The sequence below is a fragment of the Magallana gigas genome, chromosome 5 (genome assembly GCF_963853765.1).
Source record: "Magallana gigas chromosome 5, xbMagGiga1.1, whole genome shotgun sequence".
Lineage (NCBI taxonomy): Eukaryota > Metazoa > Mollusca > Bivalvia > Ostreida > Ostreidae > Magallana > Magallana gigas.
Window position 1 is genome coordinate 28,452,568 of NC_088857.1, and position 12,090 is coordinate 28,464,657.

Below are 12,090 nucleotides of genomic sequence, written 5' to 3' on the forward strand. Positions count from 1 at the left end.
TTAAAACACGTTCTCATACCTGAATAGCCCTTATCACAAACACACGCTGCCAAACTGTAGCGGGCATTTTCAGTGGGTATAACGTTGTCATAATCGCAGCGTCCATGACTTCCGCATCCACCACATAGAACAATTGTCACATCAAGAGATGGCGATTCAGCTCCAATACTATCTATCACACTGATGCTAATACAAGTATTATATACATAATTCAACTTGATTCCATGCAAGACATATATGATTTTAATTATCAAGGCGTCTTATCAAATATACTAGTTATACACTTGAAAAATAGAAGACGCCAAAAAAGGCATACAAAATTCAATGTGGCCAATCATAAGCCAGTTGCTATTGAATAAAAAATACCTAATGTTTCTCTTCTGGATAAAAAAATAGAAAAAAAAATAAAAATAAATAAAACTTCAAAAGATAGTAAGATTGACTTTTTTACAGTTTTAGTTGACAGGAATTAAGAACAACTGCATTCCTTTCTTTTCTAAATAATATTCTTATGATATTTCTGTACCTCGTATTTTCATTATTTTCCATTTAATAATGCAAAGGTTATTAAATATATTGATAATATTTTAATCTTAAAACATCATAATACGTACACGTATTTTGATAAGCAAGAAATTAACCCGACACGGAACAGAAACAGTTTTCTTTATCAAGATTTTCATTTTTTTCCTATACTTAAATCTCTTAAAGATTTATTCAATCGATTAAATATGAATTCACCTAACAAAAAAAATTGAACAGAAAGCTTTTTGATTTTGAAGAAAGAATAATTGAAAAAATACCTAATTTCTGATATATTGCTATTGTTTGGTGTCCACGTGGCTAAGCCCGTTGTTTGATTTAATTCAAAACCATCTGGGTATTTCAGAACTCTATATTCAGGCTTTATTGTGTTGTCATCAGATGCGTTGAATTGCATATACACAGTCTTGTTCACTTCCACATTGATTGAAGTATTCCCTGTTATGCTAGGCGATTCGTTTTCTTTAACAAAATTAAATTGTGTATACTATTTTTTTTTAAGTTAAATACTATTTACAAATAATAATGGATACTTTAAAAAAAATAAAAACAGAACACGAATTGATGCATTTTGCATTTGTTTGCCGGCAAAGTGATTTAAGATAGGTCTCCAGAGCTATTTACTAGCGTAATTGTTTAGCGAAAAAACAACCCCACTAGTATTACACTACCGATCAGACCCAACTTAACACTAGAGTAGAAGCAAACTTTGCTTTCGGGATTCATGTTTTGAAAATTTGCATTCACTCAGGGTTTTACTTTGGGTCCACTCGGGGTTTACTTTGGGTTTACTCGGGGTTTGCTTTTCGGGTCCACTTTACGCACTGAAGCGTGAAGCATACCAGTCTTCTATCTTACCATCCTACTGCCTGTCATTCCCACCCCTTGTATAGTTCAAATACACAAGTAGTGTCTGGTCAAAGTGGTCAACTTCCGGTTTAATTTGGGTTTACTCAGGGTTAACCCTTGAGTAAACCCCGAGCAGACCCCAAAAGAAAACCCACGGTTAAGTCGGGGTCTAATTTCTTTTAGGTTGTGTCTGATCAGTATTCTATACATGTTAAGTTCAAACAATGTTTGTTTATTATGTCTTATGTTAATTATCGCTATTCAAGGAATAAAGTTGACATATTACATATATAATTATATCATTTGCTTAATACACGTCTGGTCTCTAGATCGAATTTTTGATGCGAGAAATACATATACTAACCACTCTAATAGAACTCATTGGACGATTTTTTTTATATACCAACAAAAATTGGTCTCAACAAAATAAAATAATCTTATAGCATTTTAAATGTATTAGTTATGAATTAATATAATGACACTAAACACACACTATGTAGACGTGACTAGCCTACCAACTATGATCTTATCAGACTGTGCTGACACTTCCTCTGTTCCTGATGACTCTGCAAGAGCTATGTCTCCAGTTGCTAGATAATCGAAGATGCAGGCTTGGGAAGGATTTGGACCACATTTTGTTTTAGCGTCCTCCAATTGAATTTTATCCACCTCGTCTAAGAATATTGGCTCAAAGTCAAGGTGAGTGTAATTGTGAAATGTTAATTCCTTGTCGTAGTGAAAAAGAGATTTTTCGTTTACAAGCCCTGAAAAAAAACTCAAGAGGATAATTTCAAACAAATTCTTAGCTTAAACAATAATGACTGAATGTCCTCATTTATAGTCAGATGATGTAAAATAAAATTAATAAATCGAATTAGACATAAATATAGGCAAATCATTATTAATTGGTTACATTTTTGACCAAAGTTATTGTAGATATTCCTCTCTGTTCTAGTTGCATTTTTATCCAAAAAAGTCCCATTTGGAAGTACAAAATCATTCGTAGCGTCCCCATCGAAATTCCCCATCAATCCTTTCGCATGATCCCTGTATTCACTGTCAACCACCACCTCTGATATTAGAAATCGCACGCCCAGGCTGACTTTAAGAATAACAGCTTCAACAAAAAACATGGAATAATTTGAAAGTCAGCAAAAAAAAATGTCTGTCTGTCTCTCTGTAAACATTTCACATTTTTGATTTCTTTTCTAGAACCACTGGGCCAAATGTAAACAAACTTTAAACAAAGTATTCTTATAGGAAAGGGATTTGTTATTGTTTAAAAAAAGACAAAACCCTTTTATAGAACCACTGGGCCAAATTTAACCAAAATTTAAACAAAGTATTCTTATGGGAAAGGGTTTTTTTTATTGTTTAAAAAAAGACAAAAACCTTTTTAAAAAAAAGATAATAGCAAAAACACTGAAAAAAGGTGTGTTTTGAAAATCTCCCTCTCAAGAACCACTGGACCAGAAACGCCAAAATTTACATTGAAGTTTGTATACATGTTAAATATTTTAAACTCTTAAAATCGTTTACCCCGGACTAATACTGGGGCCCCAAGAGGGGTTCAGAGTTTAAAATATAAAAATATAGGGAAAATGTTTAAAAATCCTCTTCTTAAGAACTACAATGCTACAGTTTGTAAGATATTACTATTCAAGAATCCTAAGATAGTGTAGATTCTAAATCGCTTGAATCACAACCCCGGACTAATACTGGAGTCCCAAAAAGGGTTCAAAGCTTAACATAGAAATATAAAGTGAAAATAAAGTGAAAAAATGTTTTTAAAAATAAAATATAATGATATAACGAACTGTTGTTCAGGTGGGCAATGTGGCCCATAGGCCTCTTGTTTGTATAAGTAATTTTTTTTAATTTACAAAGGCTGTAGACATCAATAATATGAATATAAACTCACATGTTTGCAAGAATGAAGCCGATAACGTTTGATTTTCCCATCGAACAAACATGTTTTGGTTCGAAAAATCAAAAGAAGCATTTTCAAATTCTTTCGTCATGTCCATTTCATTGACTCTTACAAGCATTTCTACAAAAAAGCCAAAGAAACATGTAAATGAAAGCAGATTTCATGAAATTTAAATTCTTTTGATCGTTAATCATGAATTATTACACGCCCTGGCTTTACTTGTTTTGTCACGCGACATATCAATCTGCAATTTTGATCCAGTCTGATCTTGGGCCACAAACGCACTGAATATGGTGGCATTTATAGTCGTGCCGTTAGCTGTTGTTGCCAGGTCTGTCCTTGCCTGGAAGTCAAACTGTATTGGTTTTTTTGATATGTTTAACATTGTGTATTCTCCGTAACCATTAAACGTGTAGTTTAATCCATCCAGTGTCACAATATGTGGATCTCCAAAATTCAGTGCTATTTTAAAAAAATACGGGAAACATTTTAAGATAAAGCTTTGGATGCAGTTTCCTGTCCGATTTTCCATTTTTGAATAAAGCTGACATTTTGAATTGTATTTTTTTTCTCAATATATTGAATCATTCTGTTATGTTGTGTATATTGAAGAAATGGATATTCCTTTTACATTGTATATGGACATATACCTAACCTTCTGATTAACAAAAACGAAAATCCATTACTTATTTCTATTTTACATAAACAATAGAGGAGCGATTGAGAGAAAGAGAGAGGAAGAGAAAGAGAGTGACAGAGAGAAAGTAAATTTATTTAAACAGTAGTTTTTTGCGATTCGTACGTACGAAGAAGCGATCAATGCTGATGCAGGTTACGTATTTTCATGTTAATGTTCGCTACCTTCACGTTAATTTAGTGCTAATTACCACGAATGTATAAGATGTTTATATTGAAAATTGAATCATAAGCATTGATGAACTAAATATTTTTTTTTGTGTCTGTTCCTCAATGAATTACTTTCGACGTCGAATTGCAAGATCCTTTTATTAAAACGTTCTTTTAAATATAATAAAAATTTATCATTAATACTTCAAAAGCAACGAAATGCTCGACACGTAACGTAACGTAACAAACATCTAAAGTAGCAAAAAGACCTAGATTTAAAAGATGTACATGTAAGTAGATGTTTAATGAAAAATTATTCATTAACCTTTAAGCATCTATAAAATACATTTATACTCAAATTAATGTATTAAGGTACATGTATATTTCATTTGCAAACTTAAGGTATCATAAATATGATTAGTATACTATTTTATCCCACAGTATATTTTTATAATACGATGGTGTATTTTGAATTATAAAATAGAGAAAGTACCGGGATTAAATGGGGACCTCAGATAACACCAGGGAATAGGGCGGACCTCATAAAACCACTTGCAGTGTTTGGTTTTTATGCAGCATGCTTCTCTTGGTTTGAAGTCGTCAGTGATGTATTTCCGTCGTTCGAAAAATGGATTATGTTGCAAAAGGGTTCCAGCGGATGGTAAAGATCGTTCCAGAGCGCCCAAATCATTAATCGACCCATGCATTCTATAGCAACATTCCTTAATTATGAAAAAAAATATCTTTTTCAGTAAGATAAATAAATGCAAATCCACAACCCGTTCTTTCTTCTAGACAATATTTCATGTGTGCACTTAAGAAATAAAAGTGGCAACTACCATTACAATTGACTTAATTAAATCAAATAAACTTCAATGTCCAAGTTAACAATATAACTCAGAAGTTTTAAACGACATTTATATTCTTTCAATATTCGAATAATGTGGAATCATTAAATTTCGTGGGGGCCAATTTTCGTGGATTGCTTTAATATTACAGGTCCGTGGGGACGTATTTTCGTGTAATCTCTTAAACATACAAAGGAACTATGACTCTTTTACCCTAAGTTGTTAATTCGTGGAGGATGTTAATTCGTGGATGAGAGGTACCCATGAATTCCACGAAAATTGAGCCACCACGAAATCTAATGATTCCACAGTATATACTTCAATGGTATACTCAATTTACTTAATAATTTTTTTTTTCTGAATAGCTCTAACTCTTCAACTTGCAACATACCGCATTTCTTCCAGTAATCATGGAAGCGTAGCAAAGTACTCTGTTGGACCTGTCATATCTGCTAATTGCATACCGGGGGTCAAATCTGAGAAGTATGTTGTTACAGGGACATCTAATTAGAACTCGAACTGGGGACAACTGGCTGTATGCTTTTTGGTCCTTATTTCTGGTGTACCAATCAAAACATTCCTTTTCATCGTTGTTTAGAGGAACCCCTACCGTCATTTTGTATATCCAGAAACCTTTTACTCCTAGCAAAAATAAATCACCACATTTAAACACCCTGCCACTTTCTGATTATAATTAAGAGTGTAAATATCAAACAAAAATATTCTATTGTGAATATGATCTATATAGAGAGATACATGGTGGTTACTATGACCCGTTTTAAATTTAATTTGATTGCTCATCATGTAAATATTATACCTCTGTTTCCAGGAATTGTACTCATTTTGAAGGCCGCGTTTTTGTATGAAAAGGGGGTTTTCTCGAATACCGACCCATATTGGTAGCCAATAGTTATATTTCTATTTTCAATTGCTTGTAAATCAACATCTATATAATTGAAGACAGTGAAGGTACTTTGACCATCCGTAATCAGAAGGCACTGTATAGTTACGTTCTGAAAAACGAGATAATCATTATTTTTTTTTCAAATTTTCCATTACTCCTTTTTTTGTGACAATAGTGTTTGATGAAAATATATAAATGTAAGCATAAATTTTTTTTACAACATGTATACGTTTGGCGCATTTTTAAAAAAAATTTATTCGTAGATATAATTATAAGACTCGTAAAACTCTAACCTTAGACAAATCCCCGTAAAATTTTACGTTTTTCCAGGTGACTTTAACGAGCCAAGATGCCTTAAAGTCCGAAAAGTCACCAAATTGACGGTGCACAATGGTATTTGCTTTTTGTAAAAAGAAATCGCTTTCTGCACCACTGCCCCTGTTATATTTATAAAATGTATTTAAATAAAAAATCGATTGCAATACTGTTATCGATGAACATATTTTACCCATATTACCAGACATAAATAAAGAAACGTTACGGCCAGTATGTGGTATAAATCATATTTGTATTTGTTTCTCACTCACAATGTTTTGTTTAAAACTAACCTTTGATATGTCTTGTAGTAAATGTAGCTATCGTCGCCCGATGTAATAAGATCCGTCCAAAATGGACAAATAATGCGTTTGCCCTTAACTGTCTCCGTATTGATATCATATATTGTAAAACTGTTAAAATCTTGTTCTCCAAGTCCAATTACACCATTTGAACCAATCTTCAATTAAAAAGATGACAATTAATTAATATATTTTTTTTTCAATAAGTCATACGTTTTTAATTCTTATTGAATAGCAAGAATTGAATGTTTTTGATTATCTATCTTACAGTTCCTTTTTTTCCTGTATATTGGAAGAGTGTCATAGCTAATAAAGTATATCTTCACATGAAAAATACCACTAAGTGCAAGCCATGCGTAAACTCTGCATCATTATGCATGGTTTTTAAGCAAATGAAACTAACTTGAACAAAGTTAAATCCCTCTTCTGAGCCCTCCCCTGCATAGATAGTTGTAGGAGATTTAAGAATATCACTTTTGACATCATCTCCTATGAGTTTTTCGTCCCCTTCACCAAAAGACAAATACGAATAACCTCCAGGAATACCTTTAATACCAAAGTAAAACATTTTTAATCTTAAACAAGTAAATAGTTTAGTTAAGAAGTATTTTATTAATAATATATACATCAGTACATATAGCAAATACGGATTAATAACAGGCTAAGTGCCCATATTACAGGTATTTTTCCATTAACTATCAAGGTTCAGGTATAACTTTGAGTTTTACAGAGATCTTTTAAATCCATCTATCTATATAAAACGAAATGTAGAAGAGAGAAGTAAAAATGAAAAGAAGAATATTTAAAATACAATAAAATAAATTCAACGCTTTTGCGTATCATAACTTACTTGCATCAATTTCTATCAAATCTGTGTAAGGTTTACTTTCTGCTGTTAACGTTTCATCTTGGTTCCACCAAAGATCGATACCGCCACGGCTTATTGTTGTAATTGTTACGTTATAAATAGTTCCAGGCGTTAGCGTTTTATGCCAATAGATTTCTGGGGTACTACCGAGAGTCTGCTGCTGATAACCATCAATTACTACTCTGTAGTGATTCAGTGTAGTATTTCCATCCGGTGGATTCCATTTTAGAAACAAATGATTCGCAGAAAAATTGCTCAACTCTCTATTAAGTATTCCAGGTGGCAGTGGTTCTGTATAAATCAAAAACATCATACATAAATAAAAGAGACAAAAAAATAGTTCAGAATAGATAATAGTTTAACATCATTTCAATATTTCAATAATACTAGGGATTTATGTGAGCATTGTCCTTTAAAAAGAAATATTTATCTGCAATATGTAATTGTTCTTTAAAAACCACCCCATTTATTAAGATTTGTATTTAAAAAGCATCCAATAAAAATACAGTCATACCCATGACAACTAAACGATACAACGATGAGAAAACTTCAATTGTTTCATCTGGATCAGTAAGTGATACATTCTGACTAATTAAAAACTCGTAAACACGTCCTGGTTGCAAAGTACAGCTTGTACTATATTGAGTGACGATCCCTACGGAGACTTTTTCGTCAAAGAACCACCAGAATCCGTTATTGTCAAACGAATATCTTCTAACAATGTAACTTGAGATGAGGTCTAAGTCCTCAGATGGATGACTCCATCTTAGAGTTGCTTCACATGTGTCTTTGTCAATATCCAATTTGTTTACTCGCAACCGATGTTCTGTATTTATAAAGTAAAACATATTATTGATAAGTATAGAAACAATTTCATCTGTAATTGAAACAATAAATAATTGGTGTGTTTACATTTTGATTGAAAAAAAGATCGTATTTCGAAGAATGGAAATGCACAAATAATCATTTTTATGATGATGTTGATTTAGTTAAAAAATATCACATGATATAATCATGTATCAGAGAAAAAAACAAATATTTCAATGCCATTTAAATAAGTTATGATTTATGATAACGTAGTCCTAAAACATTAAAAAAAACTTACGGGAGTAACATGTACGGTTTTTATGGTAATGCGACCAATTTTTACAAAGACATTTGTTTTGTCGACATGTAAGGTGTTTTTCTGATGAGCATTCTTCATACCGAGTACACGTCTCTAGAAAGTCGAGGTCTGTTGAAGCGAATGATATACATTTAGAAATTCTAAAATAGTGTGATTTTAATCAGTAGCCCAAAAATAACAAATCAATAGCCTAATACTATGCTGTAAAATTGTAATTTAACAGATTTGTGAAAACAATTCTAGCAATATCAATCAGACAGTGTACGTACTCCCTTCCAAGTACAATCTTGTACTGCCGCTGGTCCACGATCCTTCGGAATTGGTTGCTACACATCGGTACTGTGCTCTATGGTCATTGTCAAAATCCACCTTGTTGATGACCAACTTTGGGGCAACTAAATCCTCCGTACTTCCATTGTATCTGGTGTCATTGATATTGATATACTGACCGTTTCTTTGCCACTTTGTGGACGTCGCAGGGGGGAAATCGGAGACGTTCAGAACTGATGCAACCATTTCAAAGTTTGATAGAAACCATATGGTATATGACGAGCGAGGAAGGGTTACTTTAGGAACACCTGGGATTAAAGGAAATACTGCTATATTTAAAGAAACCAACTGCAGACGTTTCGGAAGAAAACTGTAAAAAAAAAAAAAAGGTTATTTACGATCGTTATGGTATATCAAATCACTTACGCAGCGTCTCGATTTTTTCAGTGTATGCAGGACTCCGTTTACTATAACTGGTATAATACCAACATATTGCCTCTATTTGTACCGTATAATTTCTGCCTGGTTCTAATTCATACATCCCAGAAGAGTATGAATTTGTGGTCCAAAAAGTATACCGCGCGTTCCCATCATCATGTATTATAACTCGATACATATTTACATAAGAGCTGTTTTTAGATTTTTCCCACTTCAGATATAGCGTCTGCGGATGAAAGTTACTGGAATTTTTGTCGATCGGTCCGGGAGGCTGTGGCTCTATCGTAAATGAATAACTAATTATGATCAATATTTAAAGAAATCATATTTTAGGAAACTACTAATTTTAATGTATCTTTGGAGTTTTGTCAAAAACAAATTACGAAGAAATACATTTTCAAGCAAAGAATTACTGAATACAGATATGTGAATACAAAACAGTAATACAAGGCTTACCAACTACTAAATTGATAGCGTTAATTTTCACAATAAATGTTTCCTCTGGGTCGTTTAGCATCACATTCGAAGATACTTCAAAAACGTACAAAAAGCTTGGGGTAAAAGAAGATACAAATGTGTAATTTGTTTGTAATTCTGCAGATGCATTGTGGTCGTACGAGTTATATATTTCTCGGAGTGAAACATTGTATGATTGCACAAGGTCCGCATCCTGATCTGGATGATTCCACCACACTTTTATACTAGAAGTTGTTATTTCTGAGGAATTGTACACAGCTCTTAAATTTGACCCTGAAATGAAGATAATATCATTTATACGCTGATGAATGCAATGTTTGGTACTTAAGCAAAATAAGGAGTAACTGTTGTTCATTCAAAAACTTAATTGCATGACTTTGTGGTAATTTTTATACTTTTTTGATTCGAAAAAAATATCTTATCATATCAATGGGTTTGAGATAAAGATGATTCTTATGTTTGTAACGCGGTGTGTGATTGGCTAAGCATATAATAAATAGTTTTACTATTCTTTACAAAGAAACTCCCATTCGGTTTAGAAAGCTAAGATGTTAGCATCCATTAAATACTCGTAGAATTTAAGTAGTTATTGGTTACATTGTATCAGTAGTGATATGTACTAGATATTATACTGTATACATGGAAAATTAATATTCGCCCCGTTTCATATTCGCCCCTTTTGCCCTTGTTGTCAGCTAGCGAATGTTTAACACAGTTGTGTCTGAGTGAATTTAAGATTGGATGAAACCTTTAGCAAGTGTAAAAGGGCAAACTGCATACAGTATATAAATATTGATAAAAATCGCGCTACCATAGATCGTAGAATTAAAGTTTTACTTACTTAGATAACAAGTTCGATTTCGGTGGTAATAGTCACTGTTGCACATGCACCTTTTGTATACTGACGAACAAACCAGATTGCTGCGTTGGTCACATTCCTTTGTAGCATTGCACGAATCGTTAAACTGCAAAACTAGTCAAACAGAATGCAACAATTGAATATCAACATAACATGTATGTTATATAACTATACTTTTTTTCGAATATCATTAAATGAAGGTTACACTAATACATGTAATATCAAATTATGTCTAGATAAATTTTTTTGTGTGGATAAGTAGATTATACATGTGTATTATTTTTGAATCATGATACATTTTTGTGCGTAACTCCTTTTCTCCTCCTGTGATGAAAGATATGTTGTCATTAAAACGGTACGCTCTATCAGTTGTGCTTATGCAACGTGTGATCTTGAGAATAAGGTTTTGTCAAGATTTCTGAGGATTAGTCTAGCCCCCCCCCCCCTTACAATTTGCTTCCGACGCCACTGCGCATGTTCATCATTCTCTGGTTTGCGCTACGAGTGCACTCACCGTTTATGTAGTGTTATGTGTTCTACACAATCATACAATTTAGCTTTGACCTGTCGTTTTCTGTTCTACTTCTTCAGTTGTTTAAAGGGATATGGTCACAATTTGATACAAAAGTTAGCATTTTCTCTTACTTGTGTAAAAAAAAGAAAGATATAATGCTTCATTGATTAATCATAACGATTAATAATCAATACGCTTCTGTTTGTTTAAGTTGGCAGTAAAAGGTTGTATCTCCGTTAGAGTTAGAGTAGGAGTTCCCTATTGTAAAACAAAAAGCGGGACAAGAGGCGAAGGCGATAGCTCGAGCCGAGCCCCGTCCTTTATTTCTCCTACAATAGGGATGGATTATTCTGAATTACTTGTGACATGACAGTTCAGTGAATATGTATTTTTAAATTTTGAAGATTTTAAAACTGAGCGATTTCGACAACGAATCAGATGTTGAAGCGATAGCTTATTTTAATAATAATAAAGTCAGAGGTTATTTTGAGGAGAAAATTAATGACGAATCCATTAAAAAAAAAATTCTCGAAACTTGTAAATATAGTTAGATCATAAAGTACATTTCAGGGATAATCATAATCAGTAATCGTGATCAACTGTAATCGATTACAGGTTGCTCAGTAATCAGTAATCATCTGTTTTTCTGATTACAAGTAATCTTAATTTAATATATTACTCTAAAAAAGGTCCAGTAATCATGATTGATTTTGATTACTTCTATGATTACAATGGTAAAATTAAAATACTTAAAATTATACGTGTAATTCATTAGAGGTATTAGATGAATAATAATTTAAGTGACATATGTTTTAGCAGCGTAGATAATACACGTGTGTTCTAAGGCAGCTATGGTACCGTTAAAACAAGTGATGTATGAAAGTGCGATGCCAATTGAACTTCATGTTGTGTTAATTGTAGTAAAAACATTAACCAATTTGCTGACTAAAAAGTTCAACACATGTCAGTCAATTAGATATAAACCGTAAAAAAATCCATAT

General features: G+C 32.6%; 1 protein-coding gene across 1 annotated transcript in view; it reads right to left on the reverse strand.

Annotated features, from left to right (window-relative positions):
* LOC105318791 (uncharacterized) overlaps window positions 1-12,090 on the reverse strand; it is a 48,346-nt gene that overhangs the window by 28,034 nt on the left and 8,222 nt on the right. The window contains exons 5-23 of the mRNA XM_066084008.1: window positions 10,558-10,689; window positions 9,696-9,989; window positions 9,228-9,518; window positions 8,801-9,109; window positions 8,511-8,639; window positions 7,920-8,231; window positions 7,388-7,696; window positions 6,941-7,083; window positions 6,529-6,695; window positions 6,214-6,358; window positions 5,834-6,029; window positions 5,408-5,658; window positions 4,662-4,890; window positions 3,542-3,784; window positions 3,314-3,442; window positions 2,306-2,509; window positions 1,908-2,156; window positions 804-1,005; window positions 20-186 (exon numbers count right to left, since the gene is read on the reverse strand). Of these exons, the coding sequence (XP_065940080.1) occupies window positions 20-186; window positions 804-1,005; window positions 1,908-2,156; window positions 2,306-2,509; window positions 3,314-3,442; window positions 3,542-3,784; window positions 4,662-4,890; window positions 5,408-5,658; window positions 5,834-6,029; window positions 6,214-6,358; window positions 6,529-6,695; window positions 6,941-7,083; window positions 7,388-7,696; window positions 7,920-8,231; window positions 8,511-8,639; window positions 8,801-9,109; window positions 9,228-9,518; window positions 9,696-9,989; window positions 10,558-10,689 (4,101 nt within the window). The remainder of the gene's footprint in view (window positions 1-19; window positions 187-803; window positions 1,006-1,907; window positions 2,157-2,305; window positions 2,510-3,313; window positions 3,443-3,541; window positions 3,785-4,661; window positions 4,891-5,407; window positions 5,659-5,833; window positions 6,030-6,213; window positions 6,359-6,528; window positions 6,696-6,940; window positions 7,084-7,387; window positions 7,697-7,919; window positions 8,232-8,510; window positions 8,640-8,800; window positions 9,110-9,227; window positions 9,519-9,695; window positions 9,990-10,557; window positions 10,690-12,090) is intronic.